The sequence below is a fragment of the Microcebus murinus genome, chromosome 12 (genome assembly GCF_040939455.1).
Source record: "Microcebus murinus isolate Inina chromosome 12, M.murinus_Inina_mat1.0, whole genome shotgun sequence".
Lineage (NCBI taxonomy): Eukaryota > Metazoa > Chordata > Mammalia > Primates > Cheirogaleidae > Microcebus > Microcebus murinus.
In genome coordinates, this window is record NC_134115.1 from 88,509,791 (window position 1) to 88,533,889 (window position 24,099).

A 24,099-nucleotide genomic window follows, 5' to 3' on the forward strand; every position below is an offset into this window, starting at 1 on the left:
AGAAACAGCGCCTTAAGTCTTGCCTCCATGTGGGCGTGGGCAAGTCCCCTGGCTGAGCCTCGGTGTCCTCGTCTGCAGTGCGGGGTGCTGGTGGCCCTGCCGCAGGGGAGCCTGGTGGGCGGGAGATGCAGTGGGTTAGCCCCTCAGGGCTGCTGGCTGCCCCGGCGGGGAGGGGGCTCCATGGGGCATCCTGGAACACAGGTGAGCCGCGGGCACACTCGGGGAGACGGGCCTTGGCCGATGGCGGCAGCAGCAGGCGTCATGGTCAAGGCCACGGTCTGGCCTCCGGGGAGCTCTGGCCAGGCTGGTGGGCCCGTGCCTCTCGGCGCCACTGCTGCCATGGCCTGGTCCTCTGCTCCCAGAGCAGAGATGAGGGTTATGATGAGTCACTGCCTCCTTCAGGAGGGCAGGTCGGGTCCAAGCCTCCACCCTCCGCTCTTAAAGGGCCGGCACTGCCACCTGCACTCCAGCCCCCACTCCACCCTCCTGGCCAGACGCCCTGGAATTCATGGTCCAGAACCTTCCAGGGTCCCTGCAGGGGCTGTTCTGCCCCAGTGCAGCTCAGGGCCAGGCCGATCTGCAGCGTCCTGTGCAGGAGGGGGTAGGAGGTGCCGGTGCTGGGGGTGGCAGCTGGTTCCCACTCCAGGAGCCGTCCCCGCTTAGTCTCTGTGTCCCTGTCAGTTTTGTCTTGGTCCCTCCCTGTGCTGGGGGCTTTGCATTCTTCCCTGGGCCTCTGTTCTCCGCTGGTCTCTGCTTTGTCTTGGGAGTCTCAACACTGCCATTCAGGGGGTCCTCGCTCTACTGGCTGTGACACCGGGGACTGATCAGTTTGACTTCTGCCTGAGCTGCAGTGGAGACCAGTGCAGTGTCTCCCACCCACGCCCAGAGCTGGGGAGGGGGCCTGAGGGAGAGGGCCAAAGCAGGAGTGGGGGGCCCGGGAGGGGAGGCAGATGCCATACGCTGCAGGATGGGGTGGCAGGGGGTGGCCCCCGCCAGGTGCCCGTATTACTGGCCCTGGTCATCCTGCCTCATCTTTGGGTGCTGTGACACCCATTAATAATAGTAACGATTGCTAGCATTTGGGGTACTGTGTTCTCTCTGCCTGGACCATGCCACGCTTCCTCTGGATAACGCTTTGTTCAATCAAGATGTGGCTTCCCGTGGTCCCTTGAACTCACCATGCCCCGCGTGCTCGCCAAGCTTGGGGCGCGGCCCCTCCTGGGAACCCTCCCTCTTTCTCTTTGTCCGCCGAGCCCTGCTCGTCCTCCCTGCGCAGCCTGTGCGCCCCTTCCCCAGGAGCGTGCCCCGATCCCCCACTTTACATGTCCGTCACCCCCGAACCTCACTTCTTGCCATGACAGATAGTCACACAGCCGTGTGGTCCTGTGCTTAAGGTCCATCTCCCCGGTTAGATCGGGCACTCGGAGGACAAGGACCTGTGTCTGGGTCCCGCTGTCCGTATCCCTGGGGCCCAGCTGAGGGTCTGGCCCCTTGAACACGCTCGGGAATGAATTGTGGGGTAAATGAAGGGGTGAAAAGTCTGGTTTGTTCCTTACGCTGTAAGGAAGGTATTGTCACCACCACCATCCCCATTTTGCAGCTATGGAAACTGAGGCTCAGAGAGGTGAATTCAGTTGCCCAAGGGGCTAACGAATGACAGTCTAGAGAAAGACCCCTCCTGTCGAGCAGGGGCTGTGCTAGTGCCTCCACAATGCCTGCTCGGCAGTATTTGGAAAATGCCTGTGGAATGGGGCTCGGCTCTGAAATGTCTGAGAATTTCTCACCGGGAATCTTGAGAAAATTGCACATGTGAACATTTCCCCAGGATCTCAGGGGCCCAAGGAGGCAGCAGTTGTGGTTTACTCTCTTCCGGACCCACAATTTGGAAGAGTCTGACGGTAGAGGGGGCCTGAACCAGAGGGCAGTTCCTGGGACTCTACCTTGTCGTGTGTGTGTGTGTGTGTGTGTGTGTGTGTGTGTGTGTGTCTCTATGTGTGTGTGTCTGTGTGTCTGTGTGTGTATGTCTGTGTGTGTGTCTTTCTGTGTGTGTGTGTGTGTGTCTGTGTGTGTGTGTGTCTGTGTGTGTGTGTCTCTGTGTGTGTGTGTCTCTGTGTGTGTGTGTGTCTGTGTGACTTCTGGGGGGAAAGTTATGTAATTTACATGGGAAATTAAAATCAATATATTTTATAACTTTATCTTTACAGTAAACTAAACGCCCATAAATGATGAGGCAGAATGCACATTTGCAGCAATATTTGAGTAGAACACGAGACTGGAACCAGACCTTGCTTTCTGTGGCTGCCTGGGACCCTGCTGTCCCCCGGGTCCCCCTGGGAGCCCCAGCCCTCTCCCCCGGGGGCTCTGCAGGGGGCACCTTTGAGGAGCCCCCGGACTCCCCTACCATGCGGCCCTGCCTCGGGGAGGAAGCCCGTTCACCTACTCGTGAGCTAGTTGGAGGGAACGTTTTTACCCCATTTGTCAGATGAGGAAATTGAGTCTTGGAGTGGAGAAATGAATCACAAAGATTCAGGCTTTATTTTGACAAAGTGAGAAGTGTCGCGTGTCCAGGAGGAGGATGGAGCCGGGCCTGGCTCTGCCAGGGGGCACGGTGGAGGGGCGCTGTGATGGATGGCGGGAGCGTGGTGCTCCCTGCTTGACTGTGCACCCCGAGTCTCAAACACCCCAGTGCCAGGCACACAGCAGGTGCTTGGCAAGCGCTTGTTGTGGGCTGGGGGGACCTCAGTAAGTGACCCGTCCTGGGGCACGACCATCTCTAGGCTAAGCCTTCTTGGTCCTGAGCTTTGGGTCAGAAGGACCTGACCTTTGACCTCCAAGATCAATCAGCAGAGTGGGCTGGCGGGAACCCTGACCTCTCAGGACAGGGCCTGGTGGGGCGGGAGGCTCAGCCGTCAGCGAGTCTGGGGCTCGGGAGGGCCCTGAGGGACTAAGAGGGAAACGGGGGTTTGATTCCGGGTTTGTGTGCTGTGGGGTCTCTGTCACCGGTGCTCCCGCAAGGGATGGCAGCAGCAGGAAACTGGCCATCTAGACACCTGCCCCCTGGCCTGGCCCTCTGACATCTTATTCTAACTGCACCACCCCTTTTCATAGTGCCAGGTCATCTCTGCGTGGTGCTCGCTGTGTGCTGGGCCCATTGCGTGTGGCCTGCGTCCCCTTGCTGGACTGGCAGCGCTCCGGGGCCGAGCCCAGGGCTCAGAGCAGGGAGCGTGTGGACCGGCTCTGTGCAGGCCTTGGCGGGAGAGGCCCCAGCTTCAGGGGCCTCCGGTAGGTGGGCCAGGCCCCAGCCCTGGCAGAGAGCAGGCCCTCGCCGAGTCTGCCCTCCAGGGCACCCCCACCCGCTCAGCACTCCTTCTGGCTGAAAGATCCCCCCACACCCCAGCCTGGCTCTTTGGCAGGTGAAATACCCCAAGGCTCGCTCAGCCTTCCTCCTCCAGCCGGCGTCTGGCCTCCCACGAGGGGTGAGGCTGTGGGGAGGGTCAGAGCCTGGTCAGCTGGGTGGCCGTGGGCACGGGGTCCCTGGCTGCGCCCGGATGCCTCATCCTGAGACAGGCACGGCAGCAGCCCATGACCCCTGGGCTCCGTGTGGCTTCCGTGGAAGCCTGAGGGTGTGGGGTCGGGCAGGGCGGGCAGCTGTCCCCGTAGCTTCCTGCTGTGGGTGGCAGCCTGGTGGCCTCCGTGTCTGCACAGGGGCGGCCTGAGGGTGGCGCCGCAGGGCCTGCCCCCTCTCCTGTGCCCAGCGCTGGGCCAGTGGAAATAGTGACTGCCAAGGAGGCCAGGCCACTGCCACAACTTGGAGAGGGAGACCAGGGGAGGGGAGAGGAGGGGAGGGGAGGGGAGGGAGGGGAAGGGAGAGGAGGGCAAAGGGGCAGCGGGGCTGGGAACTTGCTGCTTCTCTCTAGGTCAGGGCGAGGGGCTCCCACCACGAGTGTTAGCAGTTCTGGGTGGCGGCCAGGCCTCCTTTCTGATGCGATGAGGCCAGCCCTCCTCCAGCTGGGCATTCATGGAACACTGTTCAGGGCGGGCTGGGGGGCATGCTGTCCCTCCTCACCCTGGCAGAGGCCCCGAATGATACTTAACAACGGTGACAGTCGTACTACCTACTACCTATGCCAGGCGGCTTTGGTGTGTGCGGTCGGGCTGGCTCTGGGCTTGGAGACGGCAGTACCGAGTGCTGCATTTTAGAGGCAAGGCTGCCACCCTTGCCCAAGGTCACTAGGTGGGTCAGCGGGCCTGGGACCCAGCCCAGCTTGTCTGGCACCGAGTCTGTGTCCACACTGCCCCTGCCAGCTGGGCTCCGCCGTGGGGGACGCTGGGCCTTCATCTACTTGCTGGCCGAAGATCACATTGAGGGGTGTGGGAGCTGGGGGTCCTGGAGGTCTCGGGAGGCCGGCTTCTTCGTGGGACGGAGGGAGAAGGTGTGTGGCAAAGGTCACGTGTCAGGGTCAGGAGTCGAGGGGGGCGGCCAGGGTGCCCTCCCTCTCCCAGGAACGCCAGTGGGTTTGCACAAGGCCATGGTGGCGCTGCCGTCAGCCCCCAGGGAGGAGCTGGGGTGCCCGGGGGTCTGCACTGAGCTGGCGGGAGGGAGGGATGTGGGGGGCTGTGCACCTCGAGGGCTGCTCCCCCATCCTCTGCAGCAGGACTGGGGGGCACCCCCACCAGTGTCCTTTCCTGTCCTCGCCACCTCCTGGCGTGCGGCTCTGTGGTGGGCACAGCCCCTTAACGCCTGCTGGAGCAGGAGAAGCCATTCCCCTTTCACAGATGAGGAAACTGAGGCCCAGCAGGGGGAGGGACAGGCCACACAGCAAGGGAGATACAGCTGTTTTCCATGCAGGGCAGAGGCCTGGGCCTGGGAGGCCAGCTGTGCTTCTGGAAGGAGACAGCCAGCGGTCACAGGTGTGGGGAGCAAGGGGACTGTGTGGTTTAGTGAGAGGGGTCACTCGTGGCTGGGCCAGAAGGCCCCCCTTTCTCCTTTCTGTGCCTCAGCCCTGCGGGCCCTTGCTGATGGGGTTCCCTTCAGCTGGGGTGGGGTGGGGAGGGGACGCTGGGGCGGCTCTGTCTGCCCCCATCCCGCCGTGGGGGCCGCCAGCCCCAGCTGTCTGTGCCCACCGTGTTTGAGCGGAGCCTGGATCAGGAGAGAGGTATTTTGCTTTAGGGAAATCAAAATCAGACTCAACATTTATCCTGGGCTCCTGGGACCAGCTCTCGTGCTCATTCCTGGCAGACAGGATGAGAGCTGCAGGGAAGGGAGGAGGAGCGGGGGCAGGGCCCAGGAGCAGGGCTGGGGCGGGAGGGTCCGTGGGCACCGCAGGCGCCCTGGGCTGGGGGGTAGGGCCTGGAGTTGGAGGGTGGGGAGGGGCTGGGGTGGGTGGCCCCCTGCCCACTCTGGGCCACCAGCTGGCCCTGCCCCTCTGCAACACCTGCTCTCAGGGGTCCCCCGGGGCTCTGCACCCGCTCTGGACTGGGAATCCTCTCTCCACTTCCCAAGGGCCCCTTCCCACAGCTCTGCCATTTATACCCCTTGTACAGGTGAAGGCTCTGAGGTTCAGAGAGGTTAGGTAACTTGTTCAGAGTGACACAGCCTACCAGTGGCCACAACAGGGTGCCGACCCAGAGCCTTCCACTGTCTGGCCACGCAGCAAGCGTGGCCCTTCGAGGGATGGTTGCCCACATCCGGTTTTAAATCCTGGTTTTGTTACGAGCCTGGGCCCGCAGGCCTGGAGGCAGAGTGTGCCGGAGAAAAGCAGCTTGTTTTAAAAATTGGCCCAAACCAAATGTAACCGTGAAGGTAGACATGTCGTGAGAAACACGCTTTAGGACGTGCCCTGAACCCAGCTCAGCCGCCTGAGAACGGGGGTGGTGGAGTGGCTGGCAGGTTTATTCTCCCCCTGCTGTGTGCAGGACCCTGCAGGGGTGAGGCGGTGCTGCCACCAGCCTGGCCTGGGGGGGCTTAGCGTCCATCCGGGAACGTGGGAAAGAAAACCCACTTCCGTGGAGCACTTGCTGGGCGCCAGACGCTGACTGGGCCGCGCGCTTTATTTTTTATTTTTATTTATTTTTTTATTTTTTTGAGACAGAGTCTCACTTTGTTGCCCAGGCTAGAGTGAGTGCCATGGCGTCAGCCTAGCTCACAGCAACCTCAATCTCCTGGACTCAAGCGATCCTCCTGCCTCAGCCTCCCGAGTAGCTGGGACTACAGGCATGTGCCGCCATGGCTGGCTAATTTTTTCTATATATTTTTAGTTGTCCAGCTAATTTCTTTCTATTTTTAGTAGAGACGGGGTCTCGCTCTTGCTCAGGCTGGTTTCAAACTCCTGACCTCGAGCAATCTGCCCGCCTCGGCCTCCCAGAGTGCTAGGATTACAGGCGTGAGCCACCGCCGCCCGGCCTGGGCCGCGCACTTTAACTGCATCCTCTTCCCGGGAGTTGCCTGAAGATACAGGCTATACTTCGTCCCATTTTACAGATGAGCAGACAGAGGCTCAAAGATACGAAGTCACTTGTGCAAGAGCACAGACCTGAAGGGCAGGGAGCCCCGGGCTGGCCCGAGCCCTCTCTCTGGACCACGCCACTCCAGCCTGTCCCCTCTTGGTCAGACCCCGTCGGACCATCTGTTGTGGAGCCTATGGTAGGACAGACTACAGGGAAAGGGGTTTCCAGAGGGGGCGTGGCAGGGGCGGGAGGGCTTCCCAGGAGACGGGCACCCCCGTGGCTGGGCTTCGGCAGCTGGGCAGTGCTGCCCAGGCCAAAAGGAGGAGAGAGGAGAGTTCTGGGCAGAGGGGACAATGGCCGGTGCAGTGGGGAGGCTGGAGGCCGGAACGGTCAGGGGCTCAAGCGGAGTCTCCAGGTGGGGTGTGGGCAGGCTGGCGCTCCTGCCCTGCCCTGAGCCCTGAGCTTGGACCCACAGGGGACTGGAGGCCCTGTTAATTTCACACTTGGCTGGCAGCACCGGCACCGTGTGGAGGGGGAAGGGACAGGCTGGGCACGGAGCCTGGGAAGGCCGCTGGGCGTCTGGGTGGAGCGGAGGCAGAGGGAAGGCGGACCCCACAGCGGCCCCGTGCCCCTCCCCCCAGTGCCTGCGGAGGTCAGCGCTGCTGGGGCAGGACCTTGGGCCGGACCCCCGTCCTCCTGGCACTGTGTGGGGGCGCACGGTGTGTGGGGTGAAGAGGACAGACATTTCCCCCGACTTTTTATTTTGAGACATCAAGAGGAACATCGAGGTAACAGTGCAGCGTGTCCCTCCAGATCCCTCCCAGGCTACGTCTGTGTGTCGGTCGCTGAACCGTCTCCCAAGGGGCTGCGCAGCCTGACCCTTACTCTAAGTACTCCAGGGCGCCCCCCGCCCGCTGCAGCCCCAGTGCCGTCACCACCCCCGGGAAGATCTGCGGGGAGCCCCTCACAGCACCCCACTGCCCGCCCACAGCGCAGCTCCCCAGATGTCCGGTGACAGCCCTGAGCTGACACCTTCCTCCCGAGCCAGGGCCCGAGCCAGGCAGCGCGCGTTACGTTTGGTTGCCTCGTGTCTTTGGTCTCTTTTTCCGGAACAGTCCTCTGACTTGCTTTGCCTTCCATGGCCCTGACTTGAAGTGCCTTGGCCAATTGTCTTGTAGGACGTCCCGCATCCTGGATTTGTCCGATTGTGTCCCGCAGCCAGGCTCAGGCTGGATATTTCTGGCAGGAGACTCCACGCACAAGGTGTCCTTCCACCGCGTGGAGTTAGGGTGCACACGGTGTCAGGCTGTTTCTCGACGGGGGTGGCCAGGTTTGATCAGGGACAGTTGCTTTGTATTTTAACAGTTATACTTTTATTGTGTATTAGAAAATACATAACCAGCACAAGTCACTGCTGATTTTATGGGTATTATTGCTTAGGCAGAAGCTAGATCAGGCAAGTAAGTAAAAAAGTGATTTAAAGAAAAATCCTGAGTGCACCATCAGACAGGTGGGGAGGCAAGAATCTTGAAGGTGGTCTGGGAACTTGTGGAAACCCAGAGGGAATGGGTGGGAACACAGGCCCCGGGGCTGGGCAGACCCAGGCTGAGGGGTGACCTTTTGGCAGTGGCCTTGGGTACGTTCCTCACCATGTTGGGGTGGTGGCTGCTAAGTGGGGGCTGGGCTTTGGGCGTGGGCCTCCCTGGCCCGTGCTGCTGGCAGGGCTGGGGGCAGGTGGCCAGGCCCCCAGAAACGTGCCCCTGCCTGTTGGCCTCCAAGGCCCCAGGCTGCAAGGCTGTTAGGATTGCCGGCCCTGGCCTCGTGGTAGGGGACACGTGACAGCCTCACCTGTTTCCTGAAGGTCAGTTAGCTGCTTAGAGCACCGGGTAGGCTCACACCCTCACCAGCTCAGGCCCCCGGGGGCTCGGCTGCCTCTGATGGCCCAGTGCTCTATAGGGAGGACCATTCTGATGGGGCAGCCAGCCGCGTCCCTCCTCCCATGGCTGCTGCACCCCGGGGGCTGGTGGGGGTTCAGGGAAGACAGAAGGCTGGGGCAGAGGCCCCTGAGGCCACTGTTGAGATGGGGGCGGTCAAGGGAGAGTTAGGACTTCTGAGCTGGGGGCTCCCAGGGAAGCGCCTCTCTGGCCCTGTGAAGCCCCACAGTGGTCGGCAGTGGCCCTGCCACGCAGCGCCTGCTGTTTCTGTGGGGCGGTGCCACCCTTGCCAAGGCCGCACGGCCACGCAGCTCAGTGGCACACTCGAGATGGGGGTGCAGCGGTGTGGGTCCGTCCATCTGTGCCCTGGAGGCACAGCCCTGGCCCTGCTCCCCCTAGCAGGGTGACCTCGGTGGTCACCCTCGGACAGGGAAGCAGGCCCGTCTGACCTCCGCCCCCTCCACGCCTGCCTCTGGGGCCCTGGTGGAGGTGGAGAGCGGCAGGCACTTGAGTCTTCCCAATAATCTCATTTTATGAATTGAGAAATGGGCTCAGAGAGGGGCAGCAGTTTGCCCAGGGACACACAGTGAGTAAGCTGTGGGGAAGGGTATGAACCCAAGGGGTCCACTCTGGCCCCAGGGCCTGCAGCTGAGCTCCTGGCTGTTCTGTGACGGTCGCCTGCGTCTCCAGGTTCCGGCTTCCGGCACCAGTCCCTGGGCCCCAGCTGACCCTTGTGGCGTGGCAGGTCTGGGGTAGCCAGTCCGGCTTAGGCCAGGGTTGCCTTCCTTCTCCTCCCCCATGCCTCCCCCTGCCCCTCATTTCGTTGCTGGAACTGTCTCTTGGAGAATTACACTCCGTGACGCCGGGCCGGCCTTTCCAGGTGCCCGGCGTCTCCCGCTCGCTCTTTTTGTCAGCAGCCTGCTGGGGACAGGTCTCCTCCCAGTCTCCGGTTTGGGCCTGGTGGGGAGAGTGCCGACCAGGACAGGGCAGGGGCTTCTGGCCCACCCTGGAGTCTGACTGTCGGGCTCTTTGCCACAGCCCCCTTGTGCCTCAGTTTCCACATGTGCAGCCAGGGCAGAGTAACACCGTCTTCCCTTGGTGCTGTTGCAGGACAGCCCGGAACCCCCACGCCCGGCCGTGGACCCGGCTCACAGTGAGCGCTTGCATCTCGCAGCTGTTACGAGTTTGCTTTGAGTGGATTTTGAAAAGTGGCTTCCTCAAGTGTGTTCAGGCACAAGCAATTCAGAGAGACCCCCCCCCCCTTGGGCCTTCCTTCCCAGGCCCCTGGGAAGAGATTCCGGTTCCTTTACGCACCTGACCTCCGCCTCACATCCCCTTCCTTTCCCGTCATGCATTCGTTCATTCATTCATTCCACAAACGCATAGTGAGCATGTTCGAGCGCCCAGCTGTGCCGGGACCCAGAACCTTCCATACCCGTTACGACTGAATCCCCAGGCGGCGCCACGTGGCAGGTGCTACAAATGAGGAAACTGAGGCACGGGTATGCAAGGAGCTCTCTCACAGTCACGCAGGCAGGGAGTGAGTGTGGCCTTGGAGATGGTTCAATATTCTTTTATTTTTTTGAGACAGTCTTTTTTTTTTTTTTTTTTTTGAGACAGAGTCTCACTGTGTTGCCCCGGCTAGAGTGGCGTCAGCCTAGCTCACAGCAACCTCAAACTCCTGGGCTCAAGCAATCCTCCTGCCTCAGCCTCCCGAGTAGCTGGGACTGCAGGCATGCGCCACCAAGCCCGGCTAATATTTTTCTAAATATTTTTAGTTGTCCAGCTAATTTCTTTCTGTTTTTAGTAGAGGCAGGGTCTCGCTCTTGCTCAGGCTGCTTTTGAACTCCTGACCTTGAGTGATCCTCCCACCTCAGCCTCCCAGAGTGCTAGGATTACAGGCGCCGGCTGGTTCGATGTTCTTGTTCAGCGAATTTAGAGAGAACGTGGTTTGGTTCCTAGTTGAACTGCCGCGGCATTTTTCTGTTCAGTTCCTGGTTCAGTGAAGGACCGTTCGGCTCGGCTTGAGGTTCAGCCACTGTATGTGGCTCGTTCCAGCCTTCGGTTCATGGCTCCGTTCGTGTCTTGTGGGTAAAAGAACTGGACTGAGCGCTGAGGGGTGCTGGGGGGTTCGGGGACAGAGCGCCTGGGGAAGCTGGGCCTTCTCTGCCCGTCCGTCCGCAGGACTGAGATGGGAACGAACGTGTCCTCAGCGCTGGCCTGGGAGCGACAGTCCTGCCCGGCCACTCCCAGGGCGGCAGGGAGAAGCGGACCCTTGAGCATACGGGGGTGTCCCTGGGGGTCCTCGCAGCAGCAGCAGCAGCACTGCGGGCACTGGGAGCGGGCGGGGCCGGTGTTGTCCCCTGCGGGGTGGCCGGGCACAGCGCCCCGACCGGGACTGTTTACCGAGCATCATTTTCATGTTCAGAGCAGGCCGGTGCCCTGACGCGGCCAGGCAGGCTGTGGGGTGGGGAGGGCGGGAGGGGAGGGAGGCCCCCCAGTAAATGTCTGCCCGCACTGGGGACACCACCCTGAGCTAAAAGGCCTCTTTTCTGTTTTCTCTTGCAGTTACCGAGAAGGAAGTCCAGCAGTGGTGAGTAGCTGCCTTTTCCCAAACGGGTGGGGGCTGGAAGTGTTGGCTTTGTGCTGATGGGGACGGCGGTGCAGCTGGCCGGGAGGGGACAAGTGGAGGGGACTCTGAGGACGGTCCGCCCACCAGTTCAGGCACTGTTGCTCAGGGTCTCTTGTTCCCACGGATGGACGCAGTGTCAGTTGAACTGGGTTGGGGGTGGTGCTGGGGTGCTGGGGCGATTCTTTGCCTTGTGAAGCATCTCTGAGCACTGCCAGGCCCTGCTCGCCAAAGCGAGGGTGTGGCGGGAAGTCAGGAGGCTGGGTCCCTAGCCAAGTCAGCCGCTCTGTGGCCTTGAGAAACCTCTTTCCCTCTCTGGGGCTCCGTGGCTCCTTCTACAAAATGATTGATCACACTGGATCAAGGATGGCAAATAGGTTTTCTCTTGGATGCCAGCTCTAATTGATCTGTAGTGGCTGCCTGGAGTGCCGTGTTAAGGAGGATTCTGAGGCTGTACGTCATGGAGTGAATGGAAAGCAGAGCAGTGAGGGATTAGCGAGGTCTGTGATGGATTAGTGATGCCTGCCCTGGGCGAGGGGGGAGAACAGCAGCATGGATGGTATCATGACCCGGAGGCTCACACTGTAAGCTGGGGGCGGCAGGTGGGGGAGTGAGGGGTGAGCTTGGAGACCTTCCAGTAAAGTGTGGGGGCAGGACCGGGCCCCCGCAGGGCCACTCCCCCGTGTTTCGAGTCCAAGCTGCAGAGGTGCAGAGCTCTGGCTGGCCTGCCCCACACTGTTGGCCACTTGTTGGATACCCCGGTCTGGGGGTGGGACCCGGATGGGGAGCTGGCTGCGGCCTGGCAGGGGAGTGGGAGTGGGGGAGCAGCCACCTGGGGAGGGGACACTGGGAGCTGTCTGCCAGGGTCGGCCCAGGGCAGGGGGAGGGGGAGGTCTGTCCTGGAGAGCTGGGGACCCTTCCCGAGCACCACGTGGGCCAGGTGGGCACTGCCTCGTTTCCTCCTCGCCATCACCCCCGGTGGCAGAGCCCGGTGTAGCGTCTGTTGGGTGAGGGTGCTGGGCGCTGCCGAGCTCCCGCCCACGCGGGCGTCCCCTGCAGAGAGAGGTGGCAGCGTGGCTGGGAGCCTGGGCGCCAGAGCTGGGCTCGGATCCTGACTCGCCCACCTCCTGGCTGAGTGGCCTTGGACAAGTGACTCGACTTCTCGAGGCCTCAGTTTCCCCACCTGGAAGGTGAGGGTAATACAGTCAAACGTTACAGGAACAGCGTGAAGAATAAAAACAGCGCTAATTCCTATAAAACGTCTGCAGCGGAGCCTAGCAAGTGCTCTCCGCGGGCCTCAACACCGTGACAGTCACAGCCCGGTCCCCTCCGCGCGGCCGCAGACACCCGACACCGCGAGTCCCCCGCTCAGTGGGCGCGCGAGGCCCGGACGGGCGAGGCGACTTCGGTTTACCCATCGGGCATCCATGGAGCACAGGCTCCGTGGCGGGTGCTGTCCCTCACGCTGGGGACACGTCACGCACTGGACAGCGCCCAGCCCTGACATGCACATAAATGCCAAGCGAGGCCATTGCGGGTGAAGAAGAGTACTCTGGGGCACGACGTCGTGGCTGCCACGGGCGCGGCCCGTGCAAGTGCAGAGGCCGGTGAGGCTCCTCTGAGATGTGGACGTGGCGTGTCTTCAGCGGGGGAGGCGGCCCCGGTCCCCCCAGGTCTCCCCGCCTTCGCCACGCATGTGTGGCTCCTCGCTCCTCTGCACACATGTCCGCAGGCCCTCTGCTTCCCTGGCCTCACATCCAGCTCCTCTGCCCGGCCAACTTCCTCCCCTGGACAGCAGGTCCCGAGTCCGACTGGCCACTGCCTCACCTGGCCCCTGGCTGCGTGCCTGCCCCACATGGCCGCGCTGAGCCCCACGCGCCCTCCCGAGAGCCGTGCAGATGGGGCCCGCCCCGCCGTGGCTTCCCACTGCACTCGGAATAAAGCCCCAGCTCCTCGCCTGGCCCACAGGGCTCCCCAAGGTCTGCGACCTCACCTTTTCCCCTGGGTCACCAGACATCAGCTACGATCCCTGTCCCCCTCCCATGCCCAGCTCTCCCTGCCTCAGAGCCTCCATCCTTGCTGTTCCCCTGCCGTCCCCACGGGCTCCAGCCTCAGCATGGCGGCTCCAGCTCATCAGCCACATCCTCACTCTGTGTCAGCTCCCCGTCTCGCCGGCGTGACATGGGATCGTCTTGTTTTGTGCTGACTTTCCGCAGCTGCCGTGTGGGGCTCTTGTGGGTTCTGCCATTTGTCCCGGGCCATGCAGTGGGTACAAGAGCCCAGACTGGAACCCAGGTCCCGGCGCTGGTCGGGTCCCAGGTCCCCTGGGAGATCCCAGGCTGTCAGGAGCACAGGCCACAGTGACGGGCTGTCCAGGCCACGCTCAGCCCGCACTAGGCTGCACGCTGGGTGCCCCTCGGTGCCGGCGCCTGGGCTTCCCGACTCTGGGCTGCCGTGCAGCTGTCAGTGTTCGGCAGAGGGAGGAGCTGGAGCTTTGTCGGGTGGAGCCAGCCGGTGCCCCCCCCCCCCAGCTGCCTCGACCTGCCCAGGTGCCACTCACCTGAGCCGGCTCACTCGGGGGAGATCAGGGGCCATGGCCGGAGCTGGTTAAGGAATGGCAGCAGGTCCCAGGCCCCTCATCACCTGGTGAGTGACGAGGACATCATCCTGAGTGGAAATAGCAGTACACACACGGTGCGTCCGACAAAATTCTGTGATGGAAAAAATGCAGGTGGAGAAGAACGATGGGAGGTCAGAGGCTGGGGTGGGGTCATGGATTACGGGCACTTTTGTCTCTTACATCTTCTATTTTCCCAATTTTCTGTATTGGTTTTATTATTTTTGTAATAACCAAATATTCCGGCAGTATTGTAACAAAAATAGCGGGTGGAAGCAGGAGGAAATTGCCAAAGACGCCTCAACGGGGCCGCCGTCGGGCCTGGACTGTCCCAGGCGGGCATGGCGGGGAGACCCCCTCTCCTCGACATCCACTGCGCCCCACGGGCCAGTCGCTGTGCTGGTAGTTAGGACAGTGCCGTGGGGTGAGTCCAAGGAATAGCCCCATTTTACAGGTGAACAAACTGAGGCTCAGAGAGGTAGAGACACTTGCCCAGGTCACACGGCTGTGTGCATGTGTGTTGGGGGATCTGGGTCCTGCTCATGCCATTCCCCGCTCACGCCACCCCCGTGGCCCAGGCTTCTGGGGCTCAGACCTGCCAGCTCCTTGCTATGGGACACCCACAAAAGCACGGGCTGTGGTGGGAGGGAGAGGAAGAGTTCCAGGCCTCCAGGGAGGGGGTCGCCCAGGAAGGGAGTCGTTTGAAAAGATAATGGGAGGGCAATTTGCCGAGGCTGCCACCCTCCCAGCTGCGCCTGGCTGATTGCAGCTTGGGGTTATGCTGTATTATTTACCCATCTATCTATCTCCCACCTTTTGCTCTGCGGAAGGCAGCGGCCGAGATACCCTTGGCACGGAGGGCGGCGCGGGGCTCGCCGAGCAGCAGGGCCCCGGAGGATGCGGGTCTGCGGGAACTGAGTGTGGCGGGTTCTGGGAAGACCTGGCGGGCTGGGGAGACCGAGGCCCTGGCAGTGTTGGGGTTTGCTTGGGGCCCTCCCAGAGCTAGAGTGCAAGCTGGACTTGGACCCTGTGTCCCGGCGAGCATTCATTCACTCGCCCATCCAGTGCGTCTTTGCTGAGCCCCCGCTGTGCGCGCGCCAGGCCAGTGCCAGTTGTAGGAGGCGTCAGGGACGGAGGGGGCGAGGTGCCTGGGCACGTGGGCGCTCGCCCAGGCTGGCGCTGCCGGGGCGGGTGGGGGAGGGGTGGGAGGAGCCCCGCGCCGAGGTGGGAAGTGTCTTGCAGGTGGCAGTCAGCCTTCTGTATTTTTATGCAGTGACAGATTTCTTTTCCCCTTCCCTTTTAGAGCAGGGTAAGAATGCAGTTGTTGAATCTGGGACTTTCATTTCTCGTCTCCACCCTGTCTTGCAGAGCTGGTTCCCAAACACAGAAATCTCCGCCTCACGTGGCCGGGAGCTGCGGGCGCGGCACCCCGAGCGCGCAGCCGAGCCCGGCCCGAGCCTCTGCTCGTAGGTTTCCCTGATTCCCAGAGGGTGAAGCCCCTGGTGAGCAAGGTCGTGTGAGGTGTGGCCTCCGTGCACGTGGGGAGGGGCAGCGAGGGTCCTGGCGCTTCCCTTGCCGTGTGCCGGGAGGGCAGGGAGTGGGAGGACGTGCCGGGGCCGCCGGAGGGTGTGCCGGGACCTGCTTCTCAGCACAGCTGGCAGGACGGGCAGCCCTGGTATCGGGGGAGGTCCCGGGTCCCGGGCTCGGGACACCCTGTGTTGCTCACAGTGTCAGCCCCGACTGACCTGGTTCGCTCAGGGCGCTGAAAGGCATGTGCCAGATTGGTCCCACCTCACAGATGAGGAAACTGAGGCTCAGAGAAGGAAAGTCACCTGTCCAGGGCCACGCACAGGTCAAGGTTGGAGCCAAGGTCGACCCTGGTCTGATTCAGAAGTCTGAGCCTTTTTTTTTTTTTTTTTTTAGTTCTCTGAACTTTAAAAAAGTTGAACTCCTTCCTCACGTTACGGAACTCCTGCACGCTCAGTGCGTCCAGTGAGGCGTGAGCACGGCGAGCGGTCGGGGTCACGGTCGCAGAGACCTCCCCGCGCTGTCCTGCCGCACACCTGAGCACCTCTCTGCAGGGGGGCCTGCAGGTGCACCCCAGGGCCGCCCGTCCTCTGGAGCCCTGAGGTCCCACCTGAGCCCCCGACCGTGCTGGGCACGAGGCGCCAGCCTGCAGTGGGACGGTGGCGGGCAGCACAGAATCGGGATCCGCTGGAAGACAGGGTCCCTGCCTCAAGGGCCCACCAGGGCACTGGCCTGTCGTTGCACAAGTCACTCTCGAGGTGCCTCTGAGGCCCAGCGGGCACAGGGCGCTGCGAGTGGTGCACTGGGCGCGCCGCCCGTCTGGCTGTCAGAGGCTCTCAGGGACGTGCGGAAGCTGAGGACGGAAGGGTAGGGGGAGCCAGCGGGCCGGAGGGGGCGGGTGGCCATGTGGCAGTCTGTGAAGACCCTCTGCCAGGCCGGGGACTCAGCCTTCATACGCCTCACCTTCTCCACCTGTAAAGTGGGCAGAATTGTCCTTGCCTCCTAGGCTTGCTGGGGCGATTGGCAAAATCATGCCTGGAGAGCACAGTGCCAGCGCCCAGCGGGGCTTCCCAGTGACGGCCGCTGGACCACCGGAAAGGCAGGCACGTGCGGCAGATCCCCTGAGCCCCCGGGGTCCCCGCAGACCGTCCAGTGCTCAGCCTGCACGGTTCTGCCCCCAGGTTGCAGAGAGGGCCGGAGCCCAGGGGTCTGGCTGCTTGCTCCTGAGCCCCTGGAACAAGAACCTCCAGAGACTCCGGCCGTGGGCCTGGTTAGCAATCCACTGACGGCTTCCACTCCTCTGGGTATGGGGAGCGGCCCAGAGAGGGAGGGAGACCAGCCCGAGGTCACGCAGCAAGTGAGCAGCAGAAACGGGGATCAGCCCCGGGGCTCTGCCTCCCAGGCCCCCACCTCACCCGCCCTCCCGCAAGCCGGGCTGCCCCCGCGAAGGCAGGCAGGCGAGGTGTAGAGGCTGCTACCCAAACATTACGTAAGCCTGCTCCGCCGGAGGGGGAGGAGACCTGCCTCACTGGGGCAGGGCGGTGATGCTGAGCCTTCTCAGGCTGCCCCCCGGCCTCGAACCGGAGGTGCCGCCCGCCTGCCACTGGCCGGCTGAGTCGGGACGCCCCAGACCAGGCGCACTCGCCCTCCCCACGGCGGCACCCCAGTGAGCTGCTGGTTTGGGACAAAGAATTTCACCCCCTGGACGACTGAGAGACACGACGCCAGCCCCCGCCCCGGGCCAGGTCAGGCCCCGACAGGCCCGGGCCTCCTCCCGCTCCTCCCTCAGACTCCCTGCCGCCAGGCGACCTGCTCCGGTCCCGGGACAGGCCTGTGCCCCGGTCCCGGCCCTGACCTGTCGCCGTGGGAGGGCCCTGAGCAAACCCCTTGCCCACAATGGCCCTCGGCTCCCCTGAGGGTAAAATAAGTGGTTCGGAGGCGATCAGGGTCTCCCTGCCCTGCACTCTTGTCATAGTTTGTCACGAGGGCCTGTCCCGAGCATCGTGGGATGCCTCGCGGTGTCCCTGGCGTCTCTCCAACAGGCGTCAGTAGCACCTGCTCCCCACGTTATGACAGCCCGAGTGTCTCCGGGTGTTGCCGCCTGTGCTCATTCGCCAGACAAGCACGGCCGGCCCGTGCTGTGCGCCAGGCCATGGCAGCTCAGCGGGCACAGCGGCGTCAGAAGCTAGCAGTCAAGTGTGATCCGGCATGGCCTGCCGTGCTGGGAAGGGACAGGGCGTGGCAGCGGGAGACCCCAGAGCCTCAGACCGGGGGCTGGGCGAGGGCCTGGTGGGGCGAGGACGTGGCTCAGGCCCTGTTAGGGAAAGCGTTGTTCTGCCCCCTGTTAACATGGAAAGGAAGACTTTGCTCAGGACAGTTGCAGGGCGTCTGGGCTCTTACAGCGGGGGAGGGAGACTGGGCTGAGTGGCCAGACAGCAGGACAGGCGGAGGTGGGCCACCAACGGGCAGAGTGAGGGGCTGTTGGGGGAGAACGAGTAAGGGGACGCCCAGGGAGATGGGATTTGCTAAACTGCCTTCCAGGCCGCTTGCCGGAGGCAGGACAGGGGCTCCCATCAAGGGAGTAAGGGACTCGATCAGGTGGGGGCTCCGGCCAGGCCCCATCTCACCTGACCCCAACAAGATAGGTGTGATAACCATCCCTTTTCAGAGATCAGGAAATTGAGACTCAGAGAGGTGAGGGCATTTGCCTGAGGTTGCACAGCTAGTGAATGGCAGAGGTTTGGTCCACGGTTTGGACCACAAAGCCATGCCACCATTGCCTGCCTGGGTATCTGGAGGGTCCTAGGCTGGGCGCTGGGCGCAGGGTGGACAAGTCCAGCTGGAACAAGCTGGTGTCCCTCTGAGATCCCTGTGCTGCTTCAGTGTCTGTTTACCCAGGTCCCTGGGAACAGAGGCTGGGGGTAGGGCGGTGGGTGTGCATACAGGGGGTGCAGCGTGTGGGAGGAGCCACCTGCTGGCTCCATATGGTGGCTCTGCCCACCAGCACCACCAGCCACCCGCCCAGCTTTGTGGTGCCAGGAGAGGCTCAGCGCAGAAGGTGGGGGAGGCGGGAGGCCTTGGGTGAGAGCGTGGCTTCAGGGAGGTGATCCGTGTGACTCTCGTTTTAGCCCCTGGTGTGGATCACAGGGCTGGGTGGCCAAGTGCTCTGCGCGTGGTATCTGGATTAATTTCTACATCAACTCTCATCTCCCATATGCAGACGAGGCTCAGAGAGGGGAAGTCACTTGTCCAAGGTCACACAGCTCGTGAGAGACAGAGGCGTGGGGTTGAGCCTGTGCCTGTGATGTCCAGGCCCTTGCCCGTGACCTCACATGGCACCTTCTCTTTGAACAGCGATCCGCAGCTTTCCTGGACCCCGGGCAGGAGCACCTGGTGGGCGGGGGCTGCCCACATCTCTTACCCTGTCTTGCCTGGTCTCTGCCTCCAGGTACAAGGGCTTTATCAAAGACTGCCCCAGTGGGCAGCTGGATGCGGCAGGCTTCCAGAAGATCTACAAGCAGTTCTTCCCATTTGGAGACCCCACCAAGTTCGCCACGTTTGTCTTCAATGTCTTCGATGAAAACAAGGTGAGCTGGGGATGGATGGGGCCTGCGCCAGCCCGGAGTCTCCTTCCTCCTGCAGCAGCCTGCTCAGCTCCCGCGGGTGCCCGCGGCGTCTCCACGCCCACCCTCTCCTGCTCACGTCCCTTCTCCAGAAGGAATGCACACACACGTGCACACTCACAAACACATATACATAGTTGCACACAAATGCACACACATGTACACATGCATGGACATGTACACACACAGTAAACACAGGTGCATGCAAACGCACACACACCCATGCATATGAACTCACATGCCTGTGCACATACATACATATACCACGCATGCACAGAGAGATGAACACAAATGCATGTGTGTGCACACATGTGTGAACACACGCGAATGTCCGTACCATGCATATAGTGCATGCACGTGCATACGATGCACAAACTTTCACATGCACACACATGTACAGAGTGACACGTGTACACCCTAATTTTTCTCTTACAAGCACAAAATGCAAAAGCTTCTGGGGATATAGGATTAATAATCACAACCAACATTTACTATATGGGATAGATATTATTAGTACCCCCATTTTGCAGATGAGGAAACTGAGGCTCTGAGGATCACACGACATGGGATCTTTTGTGCCTGGCTCCTTTCACTGAGCACCATGCTTCCGAGACGTATGCGTGCTGTAGCATGTGTCTACTCCTGGTGATGGCCAGGCTGACCGCCTGCGTGCCCACTGTTGGGGTATCCACAGCCTTCCAGACCCTGTCCTGCCCCGGCATTCCCCCCATGGCACTCACGGGTGGGTTTACTGTCACTTGTTGCCACGCTCCTGCCGTCGGCACTAGGGTGGTTTCCGTTCTGTCACACCCCAGCTCTCTCCCAGGTGCCCCCAGGCTGGGAGTCAGACTCTTGACCCTGGGAAGGGCTCTGCCCTCTCTGGGCCTCGATTTCCTCACTTGCAACCCAGATGGGCAGGATCAGCCTGTAGAGCCCTTCCACTCGCGAAGCCCCTGAGCCTGGAGTTCCAGGCTGAGGGGTTTCCGGGCAGCTCCCGCCAAGAGAGCGGCGTGTGTTGGTGCTTCCGGCTCTTTCTCCAGGCAGACGTGGAGTCAGTCTCCTCTCAGCCTCAGCCCTTCTGCCTGTACCTGCTGCCCGGCCGGCCGCTTTTCTACCCCCGCTTCAGCTCTGGCCTGCCCGGTGGCCCGGCACCGACTGAGGCTGTGCCCCCTCTCTCCTGTCAGGACGGGCGGATCGAGTTCTCCGAGTTCATCCAGGCGCTGTCGGTGACCTCGCGGGGAACCCTGGACGAGAAGCTGCGGTGTGAGTCCTGACCCCCACCCTTTGGGGCAGCCACTGGTGGTCTCAGGCCAGAGGGAAATAGCCTGTGGCCCTCAGTGGCGGGGGCGCTAGAAACGCAGGTAGTGACCGCAGATGACACCCCCGTCCGTCTGCAGAGGCCAGAGCGGTGAGCCCTGGGCAGGTGGGGCGCACATGGCCACGCAGCCCGGCCAGGCCACCTGTCCAGGGCTGAGAGTGGCGCAGACATCTGCCCTTCCAGGTCGGAGGAGGTTGCCTGGAGGTGGCCGTGCAGCGGGAACGAGGCTTAGGCAGGGCGGACGGGGGCCAGGAGGCTGACGGGGGCCACGGTCACGTCCCTGCAGGTGCAGATCTGGGCAGAGGGCGGGGTGGGGCAGAACCAGAGAGCCAGGGCCGGTGCCAGACGCCCTCTTCAGAGGCCGCTGCTCTGATGACCAACTTCACGCGTTCATTTGCTCACATGTCATTCAGCAAATATCCACTGAATGCAGTGGATTGTCAGGACCAGGCTGCAGGTTGGGACTGGGGGTGAGACGAGCAGGTCCCTGCTTCCAGCGCTGTCAGTCTGGGTCGGCAGCAGGATTCGAACACGCCGAGACACTACAGCTGAGCTGCAGGAGAGGAGCTGGCCTGGGTGGGGGTGGGCGCCGAGCTGGGAGGGGCCCGTGTGCAGGGCCCTGGAGGGAGCCCGAGGGGGAGACAGGAGGAGGCTCTTAGCGGGAACTCGGGGTGCATGGAGCGGGAGCTGAGGGCAGGAGATGAACACGGTCTGGCCAGAACTCCCTGCTCGCCGAGACCCCTGCACTTCGTCCCGTGGGCCGTGAGGAAACCCTGCACTTTCTTTTTCTTTTTTTAGAAATAAGAGAGAATTTTATTTATGCAAATCTCCCCTCCCAATGTATCGATTTATCTTCTGACGCAGACCATGGCAGGCGCATCACCATTGCGGGAGGGGAGGGCAGCGCTGGGGCTCCCTCTGGCCACGTCCCGGGTGCCACGCGCCCTCTCTCTGCTCGGCTGCTGAGACCCGGCCCTGGCAGCCCTCATGGCCCGCTTCTTTTTTATTTTATTTCAGCCCTAGTTGCCATGGCGTGTGTGTGTGTGTGTGTGTGTGTGTCTGTCCGTCTATCCTGGCATATACGTTGGCCTTGATGAGTACCGGGGTGACCTGATCCCCGACTTCCTGTTGGGGTGCAGAGAGGAGGGTGGGGTGAAGAGCCCCTGCCTGGGCCGGGGGCGCTCAGCCCTGTGTGGTTGCTCCCAGGGGCCTTCAAGCTCTATGACTTGGACAACGACGGCTACATCACCAGGAGTGAGATGCTGGACATCGTGGACGCCATCTACCAGATGGTGGTGAGAGGCGCTCCCGTGCGGCGGGGAAGGAGGGAGGGCGTCCGCGTTAGCCAGCGGGCCTGGAGGGAGGGGACACCCCTGCAGCCGCTCCCTGCCCAGGGTCAGAGTGGGGGCCACTGGCTGGGTCGCTCCCTCCGTCTCCGCCTGGGCAGGCTGGGAGGGTGCTCCGAGCAGAATGGCCGAGACGGGAGTGGGAGGCGGAGGTGGCCCCCGTCTGGAACCAGCCAGGCCCGGGGCGCAAATGTTTGGCCAGGAGCCCAAAGCCCAGGGTGCCAGGGCCCAGCCCCCGCCTCATCTGTCCCTGGCAGGGGAACACCGTGGAGCTCCCCGAGGAGGAGAACACTCCGGAGAAGAGGGTGGACCGGATCTTTGCCATGATGGACAAGGTGAGGCTGGGCGGGGGGCGGCCCTTGATCAGGGAGGCGAGGTGTGGGGGCGAGGGGCACCCCGCAGCCTGGGCCTGGCCTTGCTGCTGACACTAAGGCAGGCGGCGTGGCCTGGTGTCCCGTCCCCAGCTGGCAGCCATCCCCATCCAATGTCCTGGGTTTTAAGTGAGTTTGCCCAACTTGTTTTCCTTAATCTGCCAAGGTCCTTAAGCCCTTTGTCTGTCTGTTTGCCACAGATCCCTTTGGCATTCTAGAGAAGTCTACAAGCTTCTCAGAATAATGGCTTTAAGTACATACATTAAAATCCATAAAATCAAAAGGGAAGCCAGGCTGGGCGCGGTGGCTCATGCCCGTAATCCTAGCACCCTGGGAGGCCGAGGCGGGAGGATTGCTTGAGGTCAGGAGTTCGAAACCAGCCTGAGCAAGAGCAAGAGCAAGACCTCGTCTCTACTATAAATAGAAAGAAATTAATTGGCCAACTAATATATATAGAAAAAATTAGCCGGGCATGGTGGTGCATGCCTGTAGTCCCAGCTACTCGGGAGACTGAGGCAAGGGGATGGCTTGAGCCCAGGAGTTTGAGGTTGCTGTGAGCTAGGCTGACGCCACAGCACTCACTCTAGGCTGGGCAACAAAGCGAGACTCTGTCTCCAAAAAAAAAAAAAAAAAAAAGGAGGCCAGTTATTTTGGAATGCAGCTGTCAAAGTATTTCTTAAAAAAGAGTTTGTAATATGGTATTAGATGAACCCCTCTGTGAATACATTGAATGATAAGATGTGGTGGCTCTGATAAGCCCCATAGTTTTGAAGCGGTGACATCTGCAGCCACCGTGGTGTGCTGTGAAAACACCCATGATCCCCGCTGTCGACACTGTCTTGGGTACGGCTGGTTCTGCTGGGGATGGTGGCCGAGGCCCACGCTGAGGGACAGCTACATTTCCCTTAGGGTTAGTGGAAGGAAAGATTGACGTCTCCCCCCGGCTCGCGGGCCTGCTGGACTCCACCCACAGAGCCCAGGTTAGGAAGCCTTTCTTTAAGTCACACTTTCTTTACTGGTGTAGGTTCTGTTACACAGCTATATTGTGCAGTCGTGACGGCTGGGCCTTTAGTGTCTGTATCACCCGAATAATGAACGTTGCCCCCCAGACTCATTTTAAACTAAAATGTCTTAGTTTTTCAACGAACATGTGAAACCACAGTGGTAAGGAAATCAGTATTGCTCGCTTTCAGTACAAGAACACAGATCACTGCGACAGGGGTTCTCGTTATGTCCGGGCTGGACATGCTGCTTGGCCTTGAAGCTTGGAGCCTGAGGCCTGTGCTTCCTTGCTTAGCAAAGGGCCCTCTACCAGGGCGTGGTCGAGGCCGCTAAAGATGTGCTAGCCTCCGACTGGGCTGGCCTCTGGGTAACAATCAGATCTACCCACAGGGCGTGGAACAAGGAATAGTAAGTGTCTAACAGCGTGAGTCAGCGCTGCTCGGTGCCAAGGCCCTGCACCCCCTAAACCTTCCCATTCGTACCTCCCTTATTTTGGGAAACAGCACAGGCCCTGGAGTCTGACGTTGTCGGAACCAGCCATGGGACCCTGGGGAGGTGACTGAGCCTCAGTTTCCTTACCAGTCAGTCAGTGGGGATGAGGGCAGCACCCTCTTCCCGGGTGTCCGTGAGGATCCCATGAGATCAAGCTCGTACTGTGCTCGCAGGTGCCGGATTCGCAGTGATTGTCCCCCGAGCACAGCCGCGCGGTGGCTGCCAGGGAGGCCGCCGCCATCGGTCACCCTCCCTGGGGAGCCAAGGCCACGCAGGTGCTGCTCTCCGCGGCTGCCTTTTCCCTGTGGCCCCACAGGTTTCCTCCAGAGACGCTCCAGGGCAGGGATTCCAGCCCAGCCGTCCCCTCCCCCACAGACCCGCTGAGGTTCCTCCGGGCTCTGCATGGGCCCCTACCCTGGCCTCCTGGGGCCTGTGCGGGCTGCCCCAGGGGACGTTTAAACACCCTCCCAGGAGTGACCCCACCACCGTTCATGGGAGTTCGCAGCCGTGACAATGATAAGCGCAGAGTGATGGGCGGATTCATTTGCCAAGCGGGGAGCTCTCGCCACAGTGCCCCGAGGAAGCCACCCAAGTATCCTCAGTCCTCAGACGGGAGACAGAGGCCCAGAGAGGTGGGCACAGGCCCAGGGTCGCCCGGCCTGTGAGTGCCGAGGTCTGTCTGGGCCGTGCCGCGCTGCTCCCTCCTGACCTGACGTGCAGGTTCTCTTGGGACCAGCCCTGGGCAGGCCTGGCCCAGAGCCGCGCTCCTGGGAGGCAGGCGGGCTCCGCCTTC

The 24,099-nt window shown here is 61.7% G+C and overlaps 1 protein-coding gene across 1 annotated transcript in view; it reads left to right on the top strand.

The window, feature by feature from the left end:
* NCS1 (neuronal calcium sensor 1) overlaps positions 1-24,099 on the top strand; it is a 43,123-nt gene that overhangs the window by 11,996 nt on the left and 7,028 nt on the right. The window contains exons 2-6 of the mRNA XM_020289534.2: positions 10,950-10,974; positions 18,603-18,741; positions 19,962-20,040; positions 21,302-21,390; positions 21,699-21,776. Of these exons, the coding sequence (XP_020145123.1) occupies positions 10,950-10,974; positions 18,603-18,741; positions 19,962-20,040; positions 21,302-21,390; positions 21,699-21,776 (410 nt within the window). The remainder of the gene's footprint in view (positions 1-10,949; positions 10,975-18,602; positions 18,742-19,961; positions 20,041-21,301; positions 21,391-21,698; positions 21,777-24,099) is intronic.